The sequence below is a fragment of the Budorcas taxicolor genome, chromosome 20 (assembly GCF_023091745.1).
Source record: "Budorcas taxicolor isolate Tak-1 chromosome 20, Takin1.1, whole genome shotgun sequence".
Taxonomy (NCBI): Eukaryota; Metazoa; Chordata; class Mammalia; order Artiodactyla; family Bovidae; genus Budorcas; species Budorcas taxicolor.
In genome coordinates, this window is record NC_068929.1 from 36,260,769 (window position 1) to 36,284,719 (window position 23,951).

Genomic DNA, 23,951 nt, shown 5'->3' on the forward strand with positions numbered 1-23,951 from the left:
TTTTGTGAAGCATCTCTTCTGTGACACCCCCCTGCCCCAGCCTCTTCCTCCCATTCCTTCCTCTCCAGGCACAGTTAGCATTTGCATCTGCAGTGTTCTGCTAGAGCTCCAACATACCTATGTTAGTTGAAGCCATTTATCCACTTATTCATCCGAGCCCCTATAATGTAGTGATAATAATAATGAACAGTACAGTGACAGAAAGAAAAGGAGAGTTGACATTCACTGTGATAGAATCACATACCGAATAGTGCCAAGGACACAGGAAGAGGCACTTAGCTCTGCCTTGGGATGAGGGAGAGGTGGAGAATGCTTCTTTTACAGGGAAGAGATTTGGTTCCAGTCTCTTTAATTGCACAAAGATGCTTTCCCTTCCCTCAGTGGTGAAATTTACGAGGAAAGAAGCCTGTCTTGATCATCTCTAACTCTAGCACCGAGTACAGTCAGGCTTATGTTAAAACACTCAGGAAACGGAATTGACTGAATATGTAAGTCGGTAAACTTAGAAACTTTTGTTTATTCCACAGTTTTCATACATTATTTCATCCATTTCTCACAACAGCTTTATGGTAGGGCAGATATTCTTATTCCTGAATTATGAAGAATGAGCCCAAATTCAGAGAGATTTGTGAGTGTACATGCTACATCACGTCAGTCGTGTCCAATTCTTTGCGACCCCATGGACTGTAGCCATGGACTGTAGGCTCCTCTGTCCATGGGATTCTCCAGGCACGAATACTGGAGTGGGTTCCCATGGCCTCCTGAGGGGATCATGACCCAGGGATTAACCTGTCTCTCGGTGTTTTTGCACATGACACACAATGGGTTAATAGATCTCAGGTGTTCTGCACTTAATCTTTTGCATTTTTCACTCTTGGAAACAAATGTGTAAGTTTCAGAAGAGTGCTTTGAAGCATAGCATGTGCTTTGAGGACAGGACATTAGATCTCTTGAATTCCTTTGCATGGTGAAGGCTGTTTATTTACATTGAGTCGAGGGATAAAGTTCTTTTTAACAGAAACAAGAGGTAGTTCTTTTCAGCATGTTTTATAGCTCTTCATATTCGTGCCACTATGGTTTTATGTTCCTAGTTGGTACTCTATAAGTCTTTCTTAAATAATTGACAGTGGTTTAAAATACATACATCAGATTCACCTAAAATGGACAAGCTTCTTTTTAGAGGCTGTCATAAACTTTTACCAGTATCATTGTGTCACAATGGACAAAATTGGACTGTGGTATATTCTAATTCAAAGAATTTTGTTTTAATTCAAGGAACGTTTAATGCACTAACTTAGTTTCCAATTTTCTTTGGCTTTCTCATTTTTTGGCACTTACACTCTTAGTCTGCCTAGGGAAACCCTGTGTGGAAGCTCAGACTGGCTGATATTCTTACCACAGCAGTTGGAGATATTTTAAAATGGACTAGCTTTAGTGTCTTCTAATGCTTTAAAAATCTCAAACTTCTAAGAATTGGAGTTTATGATAGACATTCACTGCTTCCATCTATAACTTTCGTATTTTGTACCATGACATATCAGTGTTCTCTACAGAAATATTATGACTTGGTGCTTAACTTATTAAAATTGCAGTCAAGTAAGGTTGAAGGCATGACTTATAGAAACATAAAATTAGACATTTCTACATGGATATTCTGCTTCATGGTAATCTTAATGTCTGAAGACAGACTCATTTGGTCTCTTCTACTCCTTTCTTGCTCCATTCTCCAACCATTGCCATGCTTCTCATGTCATTTAATGACAAGCTCCAGACCACGAAGATATCCTGACTACTTACTCCCTTTTCTGTTTCCTAATTCATGTTCATGCAGTGTTGCATTGACCTCTAAAATGTTTCTGAAATCAGGGGATTTGAGACTGTTTTAAAGCCAGGTGTGAGTATATTGCCTAATCTCCTTAAAGCTATGAAATTAGGGGAAAGGAGCCAAGAGCCCTGTAAGCATTTACTGTCAAATCAGCAAGAGGACTTGTATGAAAAAATATATTAAATTTTCAGGAGGTTTCAGTGTTAGAAACATTTCTCGTCAATCTACTTGAGTAAGAATTTATTTCATCATCTCTGGAAGCGCTTGCTTTTTTCAAAATTCTGTAACCAGGAGACAGACTAGGCAGTGGGAATTATTCAGAGTATATGGCACAGAGAATGTGGTTGGTAAATGTTTAATGAATGAGGAGCTGGACAGATGAACAACAATAGAAATGTCTTGATGAAAGGATCCTGAACTCTGCTTCTGTTTTCCGTTTTTGCTTCACAGAAATAAATATTTTTGTTTTGGTTTATTTTTGTAAGAGCAAGAGGAGTGCCAAGTTTTAGAAAGACAGACCCACCTTTCATATTAATCATTACTAGGGAAATACCACTAATCCATTAGTTTATTACCTAGTGGCATTTAATCTGCACGACATTCAAGAGAGTGCTTTAGAAAGGGTCTGTGATTGAAGACTCTGGTGCCAATTGTATGTTTAAAAAGAAAGAAATTAATGTCAGGGGTATATAGATTTTAATCTCCTGTTATTCTGATAGTAGTAATGTGCCCAGAATTTTGGGAAGATTCTTGAGGCTTTTCTTATCCACTGATTGCCTTATTGCTAATATTTCTTTGATGTAATAATGTTAGCTATATTTAATAAATGTGACATAGTAATATTTATCCTGAACTTATCCTTCAGCCACAGAATAATAGAGAACAGCAGAATATTAAGGTGATAAAGTTCAAGTACTAAGCAATGACGGTCAATGAGTTTTTCTGATTAATTATTCCAGCAACTTCTTGCAAGTTAATTTTGTTACACCACATACTGAAAGGTTGAAAGATAATTACTTCTTATTTTCTATTTGTTTTGCAGGGAAAGATGGTGAAAGGAATGGGAGGGGCTATGGATCTAGTGTCCAGTGCCAGAACCAAAGTAGTGGTCACCATGGAACATTCTGCAAAGGTAAGGAGGGCTACTTTTGGAAATTCACACGAGGCTGAAATCCTGTGCACCAGGTCATGTGGCTGTGGTTTTTATTGTTTGCTCTGGATCACTCAACTTGATAGTGTTTATATTTTAGACCAAAACATTGCAAATAAAGACAGTTATTTACTATCCTTCAGCTAAATGGTTTAACTTTGAAGCAAACATCAGGGCATTCTTTGATTATTTGCCTCACATGCGCATTAAAGGTAAAAGCTATAATGTCTTCAAAGGCAGTGAAAAGATGTTAGGGAAGAGGTGTTGATTCAGGTTTGTAGATATTTTTAATTTGGGGGCCACACCCGGCGGCATGAGGGATATTAGTTCCCCAACCAGGAATTGAACTCATTCTGCCATACAGTGGAAGCTCAGTGTCCTAACCACTGGACTGCCAGTGAATTCTGATTCAGGTTAAAAGATGGTTATAGTGGTTGCTATTTCTGTGAAAAATGAAAATGCAACAGAATGTGGGTTTTTAAAAGCAGTTATTTTCATATGGATAATATGGCCTTTTACCAAGGCTGTGGAGTTGCCATTTTGAGAAAGTGTTAGAAAATGATGGACTTGGTAACAGCAAGTGGTCTATTCTGAAGAATATTACACTTTTATTTTGATAAATTATTCAGTGTTTATTGAATGCCTATTCTGTGTTGGGCACTGCTGAAATTTGGCTGTGACTAAAAATGGACAAGAATCCTTGACCTCGTGGTGTGTAATTAATGATAATGATGATATCATTATCCTACAGTGTTGATGGCTTCCATTCATTGAGCTTACTCTGCTCCAAAGGTACGCTAAGCTCTGTGTGTATTTGCCTGTACAAGCCCATGAGCTTGATATAGGTATTTGTTGTGGGTCCAGAAACAGAGTTTCAGTGAAGTAAAGTACTTGCCTGAGGTCACATAACTAGTGAAACTGAGATTAGTCCTGGTATCTCTGACTTTGAAGCCCAGTCTTCTAAATGCCAAGCTATCAGTATGACTTCCTTTCTTATTCCTTTTTTATTTATATTTGAACCAGCTGAGCTTAATTGCCTTCCTGACCCGAATCCCTGGGCTTCTGATAATTTGCAAAGTTGATATTGAGTGACAAGTACGCTTTTCACTCTCTATGCCCTTTGATCATTCTCCTTTTAAAATTCTTAGTTTTGAAACAAAAACTATTTGTTTTCACCTTATTGTTGTTGCTCAGTTGCTAAGTCCTGGACTGCAGCACGCCAGGCTTCCCTGTCCTTCACTATCTCCCAAATTTTGTTCAAACTCATGTCCATTGAGTCAGTGATGCCATTCAGCCATCTTGCCCTCTGTCATTCCCTTCTCCTCTGTCGTTCCCTTCTCCTGCCCTCAATCTTTCCCAGCATCAGGGTCTTTTCCTTGATACCTGCTGTTTTGAGTGGAAGTGGTAGTTCATTTTCACTTTTTTTATTTGGTGATGAAGTGTTGTTGGAGAGCCTGGATCTGAAAGATTTGCATTTGACTTGCTTCCCATGGGGAGTTCTGTTACAGAATGATATGTATGATGAAGCAGTTTCATTGTGAAAACTGTAATAAATACAAAATTATCATAAATTGCTTAGTAAACACTGAAAACTGAGCCGTGAAGCATAAATATGGAACAATAGAAATGAAACCAGCACAGGTGACTTCTGAGCAGTGCCTGGCAAAAAGCATCCAAAACACTCCATTTCAGAGACAAAAGAATGCCAAACGTGCAAATCAAATCCAGATTTTTTCCAGAACATAATGTCTATTTGGAGGAAACTCTTGCCGACTTTCCTTTTGTTGTTCCTTCAATGTTGACACATAGGCAGTGAAGTCCGACTCATTTCAGATTATTTTTGTGCATTCGTTTTCAAAACATTGGGCCTGTATTTAGCAAATTCTCTCTCTCTCACTTCTCTTTTACCCCCAAACTGTTTTCTTTCTCCTCAGCTGGAATTTTTGATAGAGGAAATATGGCACTTCAAACTTCTGATTAGAAGCCCTTATTAAAGCTTTTCATAGAAGGAAGATACTCTGCTTTTTTTTTTTTTTTTTTTTAGCATTTCTTGTTTTTCTTCTCACAGTGAGGAAATTGGCAGTGACTTTTAGACCAGAACTGAAGTTAGATATTTTCCCTAGATACTTTCAATTGAACAAACTAACAAAAAGTATTCTTGTGATTAAGAGATTGGTTCAAGATGGTGGAATAGAAGGACGTGTGTTTATCTATCTCCTCTTACGAGAGTCCCAAAATCACAAGTAGCAGTTGAACAACCATTGACAGGAGGATGCAGTAATAATAGTGATTTCTTCATACTTCATAGTTAGATAACCTTGAAAACTGGGCTTCCCTGTTTGCTCAGTGATAAAGAATCCACCTGCCAATGCAAGAGACACACATTCGATCCTTGGGTTGGAAAGATGCCCTGGAAAAGAAAATGGCAACCCACTACAGTATATTTGCTTGGGAAATCCCATGGACGTAGGAGCGTGGTGGGCTACAGTCCATGGGGTTGCAAAAGAGTTGGACATGACTTCAGTTCAGTTCAGTTCAGTTCAGTCGCTCAGTCGTGTCCGACTCTTTGCGACCCCATGAATCGCAGCACCCCAGGCCTCCCTGTCCATCACCAACTCCCAGAGTTCGCTCAGACTCAGATCCATCAAGTCAGTGATGCCATCCAGCAATCTCCTCCTCTGTCGTCCCCTTCTCTTCCTGCCCCCAATCCCTCCCAGCATCAGAGTCTTTTCCAATGAGTCAATTCTTCACATGAGGTGGCCAAAGTACTGGAGTTTCAGCTTTAGCATCATTCCTTCCAAAGAAATCCCAGGACTGATCTCCTTCAGAATGGACTGGTTGGATCTCCTTTCAGTCCAAGAGACCCTCAAGAGTCTTCTCCAACACCACAGTTCAAAAGCATCAATTCTTCAGCACTCAGCCTTCTTCACAGTCCAACTCTCACATCCATACATGACCACAGGAAAAACCATAGCCTTGACTAGATGGATCCTTGTTGGCAAAGTAATGTCTCTGCTTTTGAAAATGCTGTCTAGGTTGGTCATAACTTTTCTTCCAAGGAGTAAGTGTCTTTTAATTTCATGGCTGCAGTCACCATCTGCAGTGATTTTGGAGCCCCCCAAAATAAAGTCTGACACTGTTTCCACTGTTTCCCCGTCTATTTCCCACGAAATGATGGGACTTCATGCCATGATCTTCGTTTTCTGAATGTTGAGCATTAAGCCAACTTTTTCACTTTCCACTTTCACTTTCCTCAAGAGGCTTTTTAGTTCCTCTTCACTTTCTGCCATAAGGGTGGTGTCATCTGCATTATTAATATTTCTCCCAGCAATCTTGATTCCAGCTTGTGCTTCTTCCAGCCCAGCGTTTCTCATGATGTATTCTGCATAGAAGTTACATAAGCAGGGTGACAATATACAGCCTTGACGTACTCCTTTTCCTATCTGGAACCAGTCTGTTGTTCCATGTCCAGTTCTAACTGTTACTTCCTGACCTGCATATAGGTTTCTCAAGAGGCAGGTCAGGTGGTCTGGTATTCCCATCTCTTTCAGAATTTTCCACAGTTTCTTGTGATCCACACAGTCAAAGGCTTTGGCATAGTCAATAAAGCAGGAATAGATGTTTTTCTGGAACTATCTTGCTTTTTTGATGATCCAGCGGATGTTGGCAATTTGGTCTCTGGTTCCTCTGTCTTTTCTAAAACCAGCTTGAACATCTGGAAGTTCACGGTTCACATATTGTTGGCTTGGAGAATTTTGAGCATTACTTTGCTAGCATGGGACATGACTTAGCAACTAAATAGCAACAAACCTTGAAAACTAACCAAAAGAAGAGGTTTCCTATCTTGCCACCTTCACCTTTTACTCCTGGAATGTGATTCCTACTATATATTGTTCACCTGGACTCATTGTTACTGGCCCAACTTAAGGAAACACAAGGACCTCACCACTTCTTTCCTGCATCTTTTGTCTGCCTGAAGATTGGTAGAGGTTGGAAAGAAAAGAGAGAGGAGAGTTCTTTCACTCCTAGTGGCCTCTCCAGTTAATGACCAGTTCTTTTAGACATGCCAGGTAACTTCTACTGCCTTATGACTAATCGGACAGCCTAGGGGGAGAATCCCTACAGTTTTCTAAGATACAGAGTGGATAGTTTGCAGTGACGAATTAAAATCTGAAAAAGGAAATATAATCTTGTATTCTTGGGCTGCTAATTTTTTTTTCAGTAAGTGGATGGAGCCATCAGCTGGTCTTAAGTATAGCTTTCTGCTCCTTTTCTTCATCTATAGGGTTATAGTTGTAGGTTACTTACAAAAATAGCATGACCTAATGTTTACAAATGTTTTAATCAAATGAAGGAAACTTTCCTTGCAAGTCTTTGCAGCCAGCCAGCAGCTTCTGGTATTTGAAGCCTGGCTGCCTACCATGCTGCTCTAGAGTAACCATCATAACATTTTCCTGGCCTTGAAACTGCCCCTGGAGACATAGAGCACGCACTGGTGTCAGACTGGCATTGTAGAATGGCTTTCATTTCCACTTAGGCGTCAAGGTTCCAGGCAGAATTACAAAAAAGTAGTGGTAGTTTTTGGTGTCTGTCCACCGTCTTTTTTCTCTTCTTTTGATCTCTTGGCATGTCCTTCTTTTGCCCTCTAAAAATGGGGAGAAATAGGGGAAAGGAGTATGAGTTTGAGTCCTCACTAGGTGCAAGGCGCTGGGTATGGCATTGTAGATACTGAGTCTATTAACCACTCGGTGACCCTGTAATGTAAGGCTGGGATGTAGGCAGGTCAGAAACTTGTCCAGGTCAGCGGCAGAGCTTGAAGTTTTACTCAGTTTGGTCTAGTCCATGTTCATCGTACGATTCCATGCTGCATCCTCACAGGAGTTACCTCTGTGTCACCATCCCACCCACACTGGCCATTTTCTGGAAGCATCGGGTTTCAGAATTACTTCTTTCTTTTTTTTCATTTTTCCTGGTCAAAGCTCTCCTTGCTTTGTTGAGATGGATATCAGCAAAATATTCATTTATTTTTTTATTGGTCATGTCATTTGGCTTGTGGGATTGAACTCCTTGCTCTCACTCAGCAGGGACAGCAAGGAGCCCTCACCACTGGACCACCGCCAGAGAATTCTCTCAGCAAAATATTTAAAAGAAAGCAACAGAATTGTGTCACTTAGTACTCATCTCCCCTTCTTCCCTTTTGTATTAGCACCCTCCCAGGCTTTAGCTGGGCACATTGTAGCCCAGTGACAGAGTACATTCTCCAGACCTCCCTTGCGTGGTGGTGTTCAGTCACGAAATCGTGTCTGACTCTTCGTGACCCCATGGACTGCAGCATGCCAGGCTTCCCTGTCCTTCACATCCCTCAGAGCTTACTCAAACTCATGTCCATTGAGTTAGTGATGCTATCCAACCATCTCATCCTCTGTCATCCCCTTCTCCTCCTGCTGTCAATCCATGTGACCAAGTTTGAGTCAGTGGGATTTGAGCATTTGAACCCATGTAATTTCTGGATCATACTCTTAAAGATAAAGCCCATTTCTTTGGACTTTCTTTGCCCCTCTCTGGTCTTCTGAGAAAGACCTTAACTATAGCCTTGGACCCAAAGTTGTAAACCACATGCTACCCCAGTGCAAAGCTGTTCTCAACAACCTGGATCCCTAGGCACCACATCTTTTTTATTAGTTCCTCCAGGGCTCCATGTAACTTCATGCAAGGCCCTCTGCACCTCTGACCCTCTGCATCTTTCTTGGATGCTATATAAATTTTTGGCCCCAACTGTTATTCTTTACCTAGTGAATCCCTGATCCTTATTTCCACACTGGAATTGTCTGATGAATTTTAGGACTGTATTTCTTCCCTATTAGATAACTCCCCCTGATTGTTCCATAACTACCTCAGCTATAACACTTATACAAGTAAAATCATCATTTCCTCTAAAAATCTTCCATCTGCTAGTGCAGCTGGAGAAGTGATGATGTCCCTGCCCCTTCTGGAAATTACCCATGGAATTTCTGCCCCTCCCCTGGCACCAAGCACTGTACGTATCGCATCCACAACACCCCTGTGATCTGCTCCATCCTGTCCATTTCTGCTTGTTTAGGTCCTTGTCACATCTGCATAGCATCCCAAAGGTCCTCTTACTGCTAGACAGACTTTCTTTCCTGGTAACCAGTCATGCCATGCCACTGCCAAAGTGACTAGTCTCAAACTAAAGCTGGATTGAATTAGGGCCACATTATTTAGCTTACCTGAGCCTCCCAATCTTTTATCATCAACTTTCCAGCAGCCCACCTCATTCTGTTTCCAGGGCTTCACTTCTTCTAGGATCTCTACAAATACATCGTGTTGTTTCAAGTTCTTAGTTGTTTCCATGTTCTGTTCTCTTTCTTTTTTATATATAGTTCACTTTGACCTCTACCCTATCAAATATAAATGAGCCAGCTTTTTATGAATTTGCTGGCTTAGCACCTTCCATCCTCTGATGAATATTCTTTGATGCTTTTTCTGGAAATTTAGCAGAATTATTGTATGTAAGTATGTTAATTTACTTGTTTCTGCAGGCACCAAATATTTGTTGAGTACCTACTATATGCCGAGCACTATAATAGGCTCTGAGGAAGTTAAAAATAGAAAGATGTGGTCCTTCATTTAGACAGATCAGAGTCTCATGGGGATAGAGTCATATAAACCAATACTTAGAATAGTTACACATCAAAGTGCATCTCATGGGATGCAGCATTTGCATGGAGATCTGATGGATGGGGCAAAGTTTGAAGGGACCTGTGTGTTGCAGGTCAGAGGAATAGGCACTGGTGTTGGAGGGCAATGCAAGTTAAGATCCCTATTGTCAGAGAAAAAAAAGAAGAGTTGGGTGGAAACACACACACACACACAGTTCTCCACACAGTGGAAGGAGTGATGTTTTTAAAATATAAATCAGATTATATTACTTCTTCCTGGGCTCAGAAACCCTCCATGGCTTCCCATCTCCCTTTGATCAAGTTCAGAGTGCTACATATGATCTCTAAGGCGCTCCCTGGTTTGTCAGCATCAATCCCAGTACCTCTGTGATTCCAGCTACTGGGATTCTCCCACTTGCCTTCTGAGCTCTCAGTTCAGTTCAGTTGCTCAGTCGTGTCAGACTCTGCGACCCCATGAATCGCAGCACGCCAGGCCTCCCTGTCCATCACCAACTCCCAGAGTTCACTCAGACTCACATCCATAAAGTCAGTGATGCCATCCAGCCATCTCATCCTCTGTCATCCCCTTCTCCTCCTGCCCCCAATCCCTCCTAGCATCAGAGTCTTTTCCAATGAGTCAACTCTTCACATGAGGTGGCCAAAGTACTGGAGTTTCAGCTTTAGCATCATTCCTTCCAAAGAAATCCGAGGACTGATCTCCTTCAGAATGGACTGGTTGGATCTCCTTGCAGTCTGAGGGACTCTCAACAGTCTTCTCCAACACCACAGTTCAAAAGCATCAATTCTTCGGCACTCAGCCTTCTTCACAGTCCGACCCTCACATCCATACATGACCACAGGAAAAACCATAGACTTGACTAGACGGACCTTAGTCGGCAAAGTAATAACTCTGCTTTTGAAAGTGCTATCTAGGTTGGTCATAACTTTTCTTCCAAGGAGTAAGTGTCTTTTAATTTCATGGCTGCAGTCACCATCTGCAGTGATTTTGGAGCCCCCCAAAAAATAAAGTCTGACACTGTTTCCACTGTTTCCCCATCTATTTCCCATGAAGTGATGGGACTGGATGCCATGATCTTCGTTTTCTGAATGTTGAGCTTTAGGCCAACATTTTCACTCTCCACTTTCACTTTCATCAAAAGGGTTTTTAGTTCCTCTTCACTTTCTGCCATAAGGGTGGTGTCATCTGCATATCTGAGGTTATTGATATTCCTCCCGGCAATCTTGATTCCAGGTTGTGCTTCTTCCAGCCCAGCGTTTCTCATGATGTACTCTGCATAGAAGTTAAATAAGCAGGGTGACAATATACAGCCTTGGCGTACTCCTTTTCCTATTTGGAACCAGTCTGTTGTTCCATGTCCAGTTCTAACTGTTGCTTCCTGGCCTGCATACAGATTTCTCAAGAGGCAAGTCAGGTGGTCTGGTATTCCCATCTCTTTCAGAATTTTCCACAGTTTCTTGTGATCCACACAGTCAAAGGCTTTGGCATAGTCAATAAAGCAGAAATAGATGTTTTTCTGGAACTCTCCTGCTTTCTCCATGATCCAGCAGATGTTGGCAATTTGATCTCTGGTTCCTCTGCCTTTTCTAAAACCAGCTTGAACATCAGGAAGTTCACAGTTCACGTATTGCTGAAGCCTGGCTTGGAGAATTTTGAGCATTACTTTAGTAGCATGTGAGATGAGTGCAATTGTGTGGTAGTTTGAGCATTCTTTGGCATTGCCTTTCTTTGGAATTGGAATGAAAACTGACCTTTTCCAGTCCTGTGGCCACTGCTGAGTTTTCCAAACCTGCTGGCATATTGAGTCCAGCACTTTCACAGCATCATCTTCCAGGATTTGAAACAGCTCCACTGGAATTCCATCACCTCCACTAGCTTTGTTCGTAGCAATGCTTTCCAAGGCCCACTTGACTTCACATTGCAGGATGTCTGGCTCTAGATTAGTGATCACACCATCATGATTATCTGGGTCGTCAAGATCTTTTTTGTACAGTTCTCCTGTGTATTCTTGCCACCTCTTCTTAATATCTTCTGCTTCTGTTAGGTCCCTACCATTTCTGTCCTTTATTGAGCCCATCTTTGCATGACATGTTCCCTTGGTATCTCTAATTTTCTTGAAGAGATCTCTAGGCTTTCCCATTCTGTTGTTTTCCTCTATTTCTTTGCATTGATTGCTGAGGAAGGCTTTCTTATCTCTTCTTGCTATTCTCTGGAACTCTGCATTCAGATGCTTATATCTTTCCTTTTCTCCTTTGCTTTTCGCCTCTCTTCTCTTCACAGCTATTTGTAAGGCCTCCCCAGACAGCCATTTTGCTTTTTTGCATTTCTTTTCCATGGGGATGGTCTTGATCTCTGTCTCCTGTACAATGTCATGAACCTCATTCCATAGTTCATCAGGCACTCTATCTATCAGATCTAGGCCCTTAAATCTATTTCTCACTTCCACTGTATAATCATAAGGGATTTGATTTAGGTCATACCTGAATGGTCTAGCGGTTTTCCCTATTTTCTTCAATTTGAGTCTGAATTTGGCAATAAGGAGTTCATGATCTGAGCCACAGTCAGCTCCTGGTCTTGTTTTTGTTGACTGTAAAGAGCTTCTCCATCTCTGGCTGCAAAGAATATAATCAATGTGATTTTGGTGTTGACCATCTGGTGATGTCCATGTGTAGAGTCTTCTCTTGTGTTGTAGGAAGAGGGTGTTTGCTATGACCAGTGCATTTTCTTGGCAAAACTCTGTTAGTCTTTGCCCTGCTTCATTCTGCATTCCAAGGCCAAATTTGCCTGTTACTCCAGGTGTTTCTTGACTTCCTACTTTTGCATTCCAGTCTCCTATAATGAAAAGGACATCTTTTTTGGGTGTTAGTTCTAAAAGGTCTTGTAGGTCTTCATAGAACTATTCAACTTCAGCTTCTTCAGCGTTACTGTTTGGGGCATAGACTTGGATAACTGTGATATTGAATGATTTGCCTTGGAGATGAACAGAGGTCATTCTGTCATTTTTGAGATTGCATCCAAGTACTGCATTTCAGACTCTTCTGTTGACCATGATGGCTACTCCATTTCTTCTGAGGGATTCCTGCCCGCAGTAGTAGATATAATGGTCATCTGAGTTAAATTCAGTCATTCCAGTCCATTTTAGTTTGCTGATTCCTAGAAAGTGGACGTTCACCCTTGCCATCTCTTGTTTGACCACTTCCAGTTTGCCTTGATTCATGGAGCTGACATTCCAGGTTCCTATGCAATGTTGCTCTTTACAGCATCAGACCTTGCTTCTGTCACCAGTCACATCCACAGCTGGGTATTGTTTTTGCTTTGGCTTCATCCCTTCATTCTTTCTGGAGTTATTTCTCCACTGATCTCCAGTAGCATATTGGGCACCTACTGACCTGGGGAGTTCCTCTTTCAGTATCCTATCATTTTGCCTTTTCATACCGTTCATGGGGTTCTCAAGGCAAGAATACTAAAATGATTTGCCATTTCCTTCTCCAGTGGACTGAGCTCTAGCCAGACTCTATTCCTGTAAGTTTCTGGAACATTCCAAACACCCTCTGCCTCGGGGCCTCTGTGCTTGTTGCTCTCTGTGCCTGGAAAGCTCTTCCTCAGGTATCTGCATGGCTCGCCTCCTCAGTTCAGTCAGATCTCTCTTGAGAATACCAGAGCAGCTTCCCCTGACTATTACACAAAGTGAAATTCCCCCCTCTTCTGATGATTATTCATCTCCTTTCTGCACTAGAATGTGAGTTCCATGAGGGCAGGGGCTCTTTCTATCACAACAGCTGAGGAGAATCATGCCCAGTGCATATTAGGAATCAGTAATTGTTGAATTCATTAATTTGAACATACTTGACCAGTTTTAACTTTTTCCAAGCAGTTACATGTTCATAAACTGCCTCTATTTTATCATTATAACACTCTTTTGAGGTAAGTCTTAACTGTTTTCCTTCTAAAGATAATCCAACCAAATTTCATGGAGATTAAACATTCTGATAAAGGTCAAGTAGAAAATTAAGACCAAGTAGAAAATTAAGACCAGACGCAAGCTGAGAACCTATATATCCTGCCTCCCTTTTCTGTTACTAAACTCTTCTGTCTGGCAACTACCATCATCACTAACAATATAAAGGAAAGTTTTGTTCTCAGTATTGTGTACTGGAAATGTGTTCCTAAGGGTATAACTCTCAGAGCACAAAAGCAAAGAAATTCAGTCATAGTTGTCATTTATTGGAAACAGGCAAAGCTCCAGTACTTATTTTTGAGAACATAAATGAGAGCTCTATTTCTGAAACAGGCTTAGGTTTTATTTTTATTACAGTAGGAGGCTTGGATTCTAAAGGATAAAAAGAGTCATAATTATATTGTTACGAAGATGAGGATAAATCTTTGTGAATAATATTTTTATTAAGTCTAATCCGTATCTGATAGCAAAGCAGTCATATCAAAATGTTGAATACTGTTTTACTTTGTCTTTGCTTTTTAAATATAATGTAACTTATTTTTTAACTTTTATATTGGGCTATAGTTGATTAACAATGTTGTATCAGTTTCAGGGGCACAGCAAAGTGATTCAGTTATACATTTACATATATCTATTCTTTTGCAAGTTCTTTTCCCATTTAGGTTATTATAGAATATTGAGCCAAGTTCCCTGAACTATACAGTAGCTTCTTGTTGATTTTATGTTTTAAATATGGCAGTGTGTATAGGTCAATTCCAACCTCCCATCTGTCCATCCTCCCCACCTTTCCCCCCAGTTAGAAGTTTGTTCTCTAGGTCTCAGATTCTGTTTCATATATAAGTTCATTTGTCTTTTTTGTCATGAAGTTGAGAATAAATCTTTGTGAATAATACTTTTATTAGGTCCATTTCATATATGATAGGAAAGGTGTCATATGGAAATCTTGAATACTGTTTTACCTTGTCTTTGCTTTCTTTTTTTTTTTTTGTGCAGAGGAATTATACAAAGTATAGATGAGATTTATTCATCCTTTTTAATTTGGATCAAATATATTACCAAAAGCCGCAAATATCAAAGAGTTTTTTTTAAAAATGCCTTCTCAGATACGTCCTTGAGATAATTTTCAACAACATTGAAAAGTATCTCAAGATAAAGTATTCTTTTGTGAGGATAATCCATAACTAACAGTTTCATTTGGTTTAATTTTTTTTCATTCATAAGAGCTTGTCTCTGTTTTATAATTTGTTAATGAAACTTCTTGGCTAGGCTTGTTTGGGAAAAAAAAAACAATATTCACCATTAAAAATAGAAATCCTCACATGGTTTTGTCTTTTTTATTTGTCCTTTAATGATGGACATGCCTGCAAAAAAAAATGTTATAATGGAAGAAAATAGCAGAACACAACCCAGCAACCAATAAAGCCCTTTAAAATGTCTTATAGAATTTAATGAATAACATTAAGTCCTGTGATCTTGAGTATCCATAGTTCTTGATAGGAGAGCTAACACTTCAGGGATGGAAAGCTAACAGTTCAGGGATGGAAAGAGAAAACAATTTCTGCTCAGTCCTGGACTCTGCCATCCTTCGTCTAGAGACCATAGGATGCAGTCTTTGGAGAGAAAATAAAAGGCCATGATAAAGACCTTTGTATTATATTGAAGAAAAAAGGCCTTCTATTCTAAGGTCTCAAAGCCCTAAAGACTACTTTCAGGGAAATGACTTGCTGTATCTATTGTCTCATTTGGCTGGTCTTCCCCTGAGAATGTGCCTGTGTAACTACAAACTGTTATTATATCCGCTTGTAAAAACCATTTGTAATAGCAATTGCTCTCCACTTCAGAGCTAGCTGAGTCTTTCCACTGAAGTCCTATGTGGATTGTTGGCATCCTGACCAAATAGGTGCTATGTAAAGGCTAAAAATATCCCATGAGGATAAACTCAGTGTGAGTAATATGATCATCATCCTGTCCTTTTATTCTGTGTACCTTGATTTTCTTTCTTTAGCAAGTCACATGTTTCTCTTCTAGGTACCATACCAATCATCACAGTGATTTGACAGCCGTGGGTTTTGTAATAGAGTGTTCCCCAGTTTTTTATGTCTGTTCTGTGTGTGCTTGTGTGTGTCTGTATAGAAGAAAGGGGTGAGGGCAGTGACACTCAGGTTTCTTCCATGATATTTTGGCATGCTGTAAGAGAGACCTGTCCTTGGTTTTGTTTTGCCACCAGACAAAGTATGGAGTATTCCTTTGGCAGAGTCAGCCTTTTAGCCTTGCTTTTCAGCAGATGAATGTAAACATTGCAGGTTTAAGAGAGAGCAGGCAGAAGAAGTAGAATAAGTATAATTCACTCAGTTTCTGTCTTCCACTTTTGTATGCTTCATAATGCAGTCCTTTTTTTTTTTTTTTTTTGGCTTTGCCACATATCTTGTGAGATATTAGTTTCCTGACCAGGGATTGAACCCAGGCCAGGGCAGTGAAAATGTGAAGTCCTAACCAGTGGACCACAAGGGCATTCTCTATAGTAACTCTTGAGGTGTCTTTGCTTCTCCCTTTGCTCATGCCTCTGTCTATCTCCCCTCAGTTCCTTTGCACACTTCTGTGAGCTTTATTTCTCCTAGTGAGCTCAGAGACGCTCAGGAGGTAGAAGTACATTTCCTAGGACTAAAGCAGCCTCCAGTAGACCACAGACACTCAGCCATACGATATTTTACAACTCTAATGCTGCTAGATTCCTTGGATCAGAATTGTAAAAGTCAGACAGCATTTATTGTTCACTGTGGTTTGTCTAGTACTCTACTCATTGCTGAAGATACAGAGATAAATTGTTTCAGCATCCAGGGAGCTCAGAGTCCAGTGGTGGGTAAAGAGAAGGCAACAGTTACATCTGTGGAGAGCAAACACAGGAGTGCCTAAGCAGTGCAGACTGGGAATGTCCCTTGGACACTGGGGGTAGGGGCACTCTACAGAGGATGTTGGAGATGGTTTCTCCAGGGTAGATGACACCAGAGCCAAGTCATGAAGAGTGGGGCGGGTGTTGCCATTCAAATGTGGGGTGAAGGGGTACATGGAGTGTGTTTCAGGTGGCATGAACACACCCTTGAAGACTTGTTCCCTTAAGGAGCAACCACCTTCTAGACTTTGCCTTATTTGTACTTGATCACAGGGCTTTCCCAAAAAAGACACGTGAAAGAAGAAATAATATTGGGGCACATTTAAGAAACACTTAACAGAAAAGATGGGCACGAAATGGGGTTTTATGTAAATCAAAGTCTTACATGAATGCTCTGTTGCCTCAGATGAGTGTTGACATGGAATGCAAAAATCACTGTAAAATAGAGAACTTGTTATCTGGGATTAAGTTTATTGGGATAACATGAAGCTTGTAATGATGACAAGGGGTTTATTATCATTTAACCAGAATTATTTATACTGAAGAATTTAGCAAAATTGCACACAGGTTATCTAAAGAATTAAAGAGACATCACCATGAAGCAAGGTATAGAAAGCATTCGGTTGGATAAAAAGAAAATGGTGGTTTCCTAGATTTTGTAGGAGGTCTGTAAGTGATGTAGTGGGGAAGAGAAAAGCTGGAAAGCAGGTGGAGGAAAGAGATTTAAATGTTCACCAAGGTTATGACGAAGTTAGCAAAGAAGGAAATATATATAAAAATCAGAAGCCTTGAGGACCAGTCAGAGCTTTTTTGATGCTTCACTTGGTGTCTGGTCATCTACCTTTTCTGACATTTCTTCGTGGAGAAAGAAAGGAGCAGATTGATGGAGATGAACAAGACACCACTCACCCTAAAAATTCACATGTAGATTCAACCCCTCTCACTTTACTGCTCTTTCAGAACATTCCTTCCTGCTGTGATCAGGTAAGGAAGAAGACTTGGCAGTTGAAAAGGAAACAACAGCACAAAGAATTTAAAGGACCAAATGACAATTAAATGGAAGAGCTAAAATGAAACACCCGGTCTTTGGACTCCTAATAAAGTGTTCTTTGCTACCCCACTACACTGCATCTCTTTTGGGGGATTTATTTTTTATTGCTAAAAACCCAGCGATTGTTCCTGCTTTGTGAATCATAGCACACTGTAAGGCTCAGCCTGGCGTGGTTAGAATAGAGTGCTCAAGTGAGAGTTAGTCATATCTTGGCTTCATAGCTAACCTATTGTTGAATATTGAAACTGTGACATTCTTTAATCCTTCTGCATCTCATTTTCTCTTTTTCCTTGATCTGTGTTATGTCTTGAAGCTCAGTGTGAATGGAGTCATCTAAATACCTTGTTCTCACTGCAAGAATACTGTTGGTGCTCCCATCCTAGGCCAGCCATATGGTTTGCTCCCAAATATGGGTTGTAGTTTCATTGGTTCTGTGGGTCTCAGGAAGTCTGTTTAGGCCATTTTCTGTGTAATTCTGTGTTCAACTTCATTGAGGAACTTAAGACTTCCCTGAAAAATTCCCTAGTGGTTTAGTTGCTAAGTTGTGTAGGACTCTTTGTGACCCCATGGACTTTGTCCATGTAGGTCCCCATGTAGCCTGTCAAGCTCCTCTGTCCATGAGATTCTTTAGACAAGAATACTGGAGTGGGTTGCCGTTGCCTTCTCCGGGGGATCTTCCCCACCCAGGGATCAAACCTGGGTCTCCTCATTGCAGGCAGATTCTTTACCATCTGAGCCACCAAGAAAGCCTAAAGAATTCCCTAGTAGATTGTGGAAATGTTCAGTATACGTTATGTAAACAGTTCAAGGTTATTGAGCACTTGGTAAGTGCTGGACACTCACAGTCCCCCCTGAGATATAGCAGATGGATAAGCATAGACACAGGATCCTTGCCCGGCTAGTGTGGAGTGGAGTGAGGCTTTACACTCAGGTCCTTTGACTCTGCTCTGAATCACTCAGCTGTACTGTTTACATGGAAAATGATTTTTGAAAGGTATGTCTTGGTGATATGCTGTGCTGTGCTTAATTGTTCAGTCATGTCCATCTCTTTTTGGCTCCATGGACTGTAGCCTGCCAGGCTCATCTATCCATGGGGATTCTTCAGGCAAGAATACTGGCATAGGTTTCCATGGCCTCCTCCAGGGGATCTTCCAAAGCCAGAGATTGAACCCAGGTCTCCTGCATTACAGGTGGATTCTTTACTGTCTGAGCCACTAGGGAAGCCCAGGAATACTGGAGTGGGTAGCCTATCCCTTCTCCAGGGGATCTTCCAACCCAGGAATTGAACCAAGGTCTCCTGCATTGCAGGCAGATACCTTACCAGCTGAGCTACCAGGGAAGGCCCTCTGTCTTGGTAGGGCACAGTTAATTCTGGTAGTTGAAGTTCTCCGAAACCAGAGTTGGTTGTTCATTGGAACCCAAGTGGCTGCTTTCACACCAGATGTAGATCTTGCTCAAATAACGGGAACTAAGTAAGAGCTCCCCACAGAAAACGTTCCTTGGAGGCCCACAGATTGTTCACTTTGTTCATCCGCAGACCTGGAATTCACTGTGACATGTCTTATTTGAGTTATATGACATGCATGGAGTCCTGACAACTGTAGAAGTTCGAACATTCATCATTAATTTCAGCTCTTTAAGTAAGCGTCTGTCACACGTGCAAGCTTTCTTTGAAATCTGGGAATGAAAATAGATCATTAAAAATGAAGCAGAAAAGAGGTTTTATTTCTACAGCTATAAATTTTCTTACACAGTAAAGTCTAGAAAGATACAGTTTTTTGTTAAAAGTGTAATGTCTATCCACTCTCTCTATATATATTTAGCACTAATTTTGACTAAATTAATACAGTTTGTCATTTTTTGAGATTCACCCAAGATTCCCAATGGAATTCCCCTTTTTTCCCCGTTCATTCATTCAAAAAACACTGAATATCTTTTGTGCTGTACACTGGATTAAGTATACTAAAGCCTCTTAATTGCTCATATGTTGGTTCATTGACATGTTATCAGAAGGAGTAAAATCTTAAGCCCAGTTATTTGAAATCCTTTGCTTCTGATCATACTTGGTATGGTAGCAGTTTTGAGAGAGACATAAGTCAGACAGTGGTGCATAATTGAGAAGGTAAACTTGGAGATGGCTTAAGATGATGATGGCATCATGTGTGGTGCTTTTAGACCCAAAATGGAAGCAGTAGGAGCATTTTTGCCATTTTAAATAGAGGATCTAAAATGTGACAAATTAGCCTTCAGCCTCAAGGGAAATAGTAATTTAGGCTTCTGGCGCTTGATCCTTAGAAAGGAGCTTCATCATACTCAGAAGAAAACGATCTGAAGATCAGATCATCAGAGCTAATGTTTCAACTGTGTGGCGGAGACGTGCCCCATCGGTCAGCTCTGTACTGCGCGGGGTTGGGGGAGTAGGGAATGGCAGAAAGGGGCTGATGGTTGGAAACCTGCTTCCCATCTCAATCCCTCCTTCATATTTGAAGAAAAGGTAGTGTAGCTGAAGGAAACTTTGAAAAAAAAATATGACTATAGACCAGCACACACATTTTACCAGTGAGCAGATAGAGGCCCAGATATATTCCAGGAAAGGCAAATAGCTATATAAGAAAGTGAATATAATCATGGTTTTCCACACTGCCTGGGGCATCAGTGAGCCATTTTACAATCATTTTGCCAGCATGGTGTAAATTCTGACTATTGAGTTATGTACGAACTGTGACATAGCTACGCTGGGTGAACTGAAGATGATGAAGCATAGAGGTCTGCAGGAGAGGAAAGTCTTCTTGTGCCCCTGTAAGAAGTTAATAGATAATACCTAAAGCTGATTAATTAAAACATAAATAGCTTGGTCAACATAGTATTTAAAAATGCAGAGTTTCAATGGAACAGAATACAGAGCCCAGAAATAAAATCACACACCTTTGGTCAATTAATCTTCAACAAAGGAGGCAAGAATATACAGTAGAGAAAAAACCGTCTCTTCGATAAGTTGTGGGGAAACTGGACAGCTACATGTAAAAGAATGAAATTAAAACACTACCTAACACCATACACAGAAATAAACTCAAAATGGCTTAAAGACTTAAATATAAGACATGACAACATAAAACTAGAAGAGAACATAGACAAAACATTCTCTAACATAAATTATGGCAATATTTTTTAGAGCAGTCTCTCAAAGCAATAGAAATAAAAGCAACGATAAACAAATGGAACCTAACCAAATTTATAAGCTTTTGCACAGCAAAGGAAACCATAAAATGAAAAGATAATCTACAAGCTGGGAGGAAATATTTGAAAAAATGGAACCGACAAGGTCTTAATTTCCAAAATACACAAACAGCTCATACAACTCAATAACAAAAAACCAGACAACCCAATGAAAAAATGGGCAGAAGACCTAAATAGATATTTCTCCAAAGAAGACATACAGATGGCCAATAAGCACATGAAAAGATGCTCAGCATTACTAGTTATTAGAGAAATGCAAATCAAACTACGTTGAGGTACCACCTCATTCCAGTCAGAATGGCCATCATTAAAAAGTTTACAAACGCTAAATGCTGCAAAGGGTGTGGAGAAAATGGAACCCTCTTACACTTTTGGTGGGAATGTAAATTGGTACAGCCACTGTGGAAAATAGTATGAAGGTTCCTCAGAAAACTAAAAATAGAGTTGTCCTGTGAGTTAGCAGTCCCATTCTTGGGTGTATATCTGGACAAAATTCTAATTTTAAAAGATACAGGCATGCCTACGTTCATAGCAACACTACTTACAATAGCCAAGAAATGGAAACCTACACGTCCATTGACAAATGAATGGATAAAGAAGATATATATATATATATACACACACACACGTATACAATATTACATATCAAATAATATCCACATTAATTAATATATATATACTAGAGTACTACTCAGCCATAAAAAAGAATAAAATGATGCCATCTGTAACTACATGGATGAGTCTAGAGATCATATTGAGTGAAGTAAGTCAGACAGGGAAAGAAAAATACCTATGATATCACTTACATGTGGTATCTAAGATACAACACAATGAACTTACCTATGAAACAGAAACAGCCTCACAGACATAGAGAACAGAATTCCTGTAAGAGATTCTCTGGCAGTCTGGTGGTTAGGACTCAGCATTTTCACTGCTTAGGGCTCAGGTTTGATCCCTTTTTGGAAAACTAAAGTCCCACAAGCCATGTTGCTCAGCCAAAAAATAAAAATAAAAAGAAACAGACTTGTGAAAGCAGGTGGGCAGGGGAGGGTTGAATTGGGAGTTTGGGTCTAGTAGATGTAAGCTATTGTATATAGGGTGGATAAACAACAAGGTCCTGTCATATAGCATGGAAAACTATATTTAATATCCTGTAGTAAGCCATAGTAGATAGTAAAGTAAAATTTGTTATAAAATAAAAAATTTTTAAATGCAGAGGTGAGAAGAAAATGTATAAAAGTATATAGAAAAATGCTAAATAAAGTTGAAATTGATTTCCTGTTCAGAGTATGTCTAAGGATACAGAGGGGAGTCCAGAACTGCTGTTTTCTGTGAATATATTACTTTTTCAACAAATAAAAATAAAACTTGAAGGAATGTATAATATGCATTTGCATCCTATGTATGCCCCCTACCCTTGGTAAAAAAATAACTCATTTGTCAAGGAGACCCTTCCTTGGGAGATCTAAGGGTGGAGACTTGAGAGATCAAATCTGTGGCTGGCTGTTTCCCAATTAAACCAGTTATGCCTTTGGCTACTCATTTGTATTTCTCCTTAAATTACTGCAGGAACACAAGCTGCCTCTAGAAAGGTGAAAGCATGATAGCGCAAGGTTTTGAAACAGCCTGTACTTAGGAGACAATTTCTCTGATAATTCCTATTGTCCTATCTTATACCAATTCTAAATAAGAATCAGCCCCTAACTACTCTTTTTGATGTTTTTTAAAACAGGGAAATGCACATAAAATCATGGAGAAATGTACATTACCTCTAACAGGAAAGCAGTGTGTCAACCGTATCATTACTGAAAAGGTAAAGTGCCTTTCTCTTTTATTTCCTTTAGTGCCTGCTACCTTTTTAAAAAAATGTATAAGCATTTTAGAACTTTTTGTTATTTTCTAAAAGTGTATTACATTGATAGTCTTGGGATTAATTTAATCTGTGGGTAGACTGAGTAGGAAGATTCATCAATTTAATGTTTCTGGATGCATAATTCTTAAGTGAACTTCTCTGGAAGTATACATACACACAAAATTGAACTCCTCCCCTTGGTAACTTTGACAGTGTGATACAATCAAAGAAAAGTTATATTGAGCCTTATGACTAATACAATAGATGATCTATACAAAGTTAAGAATATATTTATCATTTCTGTCTTCTTTGATTTCCTGAATCACAAGTACACATTGTTGGATCTCATTTTAGGAAACTCAGTAAAAATTAGGTTTTAACCATTTAGGTACAAATTGCAGTATGGCTCCCACAGTGAACCAGAAAAATCTGTTCTTTGGTTCTTGCATAAAGTGGACTTTAGAACACACCTGCGTTTTAGAGGGCCTCTAGATACTATCTTCTTTGATAGAAAATTGTTACTGGTAAATTGAAACTGAGAGAGCAGCATCACTGCAGGTGCTGTAGTTCCTTTCCGACACAGATTTGAACCTGTGATGCTGGAATGACATTGTTCTGGTAAGTGAGCCAGGAGGGTGTCATTTCCATTGTTTTGATTCAGTATTTTGATGAACCACAGAACAGAATTCTCTAGATCAAGAGTTTGTTTGTTTATTTGTTTTTTCATAATGGTGCTGTTCCTTTTGGCATCAGTCTGGTTTAGAACCCTCATTCAGTTGTGGTTCGAGGTACCCTAAAGCAGCCTTTTGAAGCAGAAGGCTTATAATACTTTTCAGAAGCCACATTTTAAGGAGAGTTTTGTCCTAAAATGGTGCCTGCCCCTAGGGCAGTTTATATCCATAAAGATGACATGTAGAGAAGAACAAGCAGATAAAAGGGCACAAATTTAACCTACTATTTATTCCAAGTCTTATCATTTCTTAAATTCCTCCACAATCATGGACAGGACTTGTTGAAAAGAATCCATTACTTTGAAATCAAAGACAAAACAGTCCTTGCTCCTGTTTTCTTTAATAAAGTAATGCGGTACAGCTTCTAAGGGCAATCCCAGCCACATTTTACCCCCGATCTTCCTCTTCTCCCTGGCCCCCCTTCATGTGCGCCCTTGCCTTGTTCTTACCAGTTTAGTGCTTTCATGTGGAACGACTCCCATTCAACTCTGCCTCCCCAAATTCTACCCATCTTTTAATATAATTTTCAGCTTCATCATGAAGAGGTTTCAGATAACT

At 39.9% G+C, this 23,951-nt stretch overlaps 1 protein-coding gene across 2 annotated transcripts in view; it reads left to right on the top strand.

Annotated features, from left to right (window-relative positions):
• The window catches only part of OXCT1 (3-oxoacid CoA-transferase 1), a 161,645-nt gene that overhangs the window by 123,396 nt on the left and 14,298 nt on the right, over window positions 1-23,951 (top strand). For both annotated transcript variants that reach the window (XR_008201178.1, XM_052658974.1), the window contains exons 14-15: window positions 2,868-2,957; window positions 22,543-22,623. Coding sequence is in view for 1 of the 2 variants with exons in the window: in XM_052658974.1 (XP_052514934.1) it covers window positions 2,868-2,957; window positions 22,543-22,623 (171 nt within the window). In the remaining variant the exon portion in view is untranslated. The remainder of the gene's footprint in view (window positions 1-2,867; window positions 2,958-22,542; window positions 22,624-23,951) is intronic.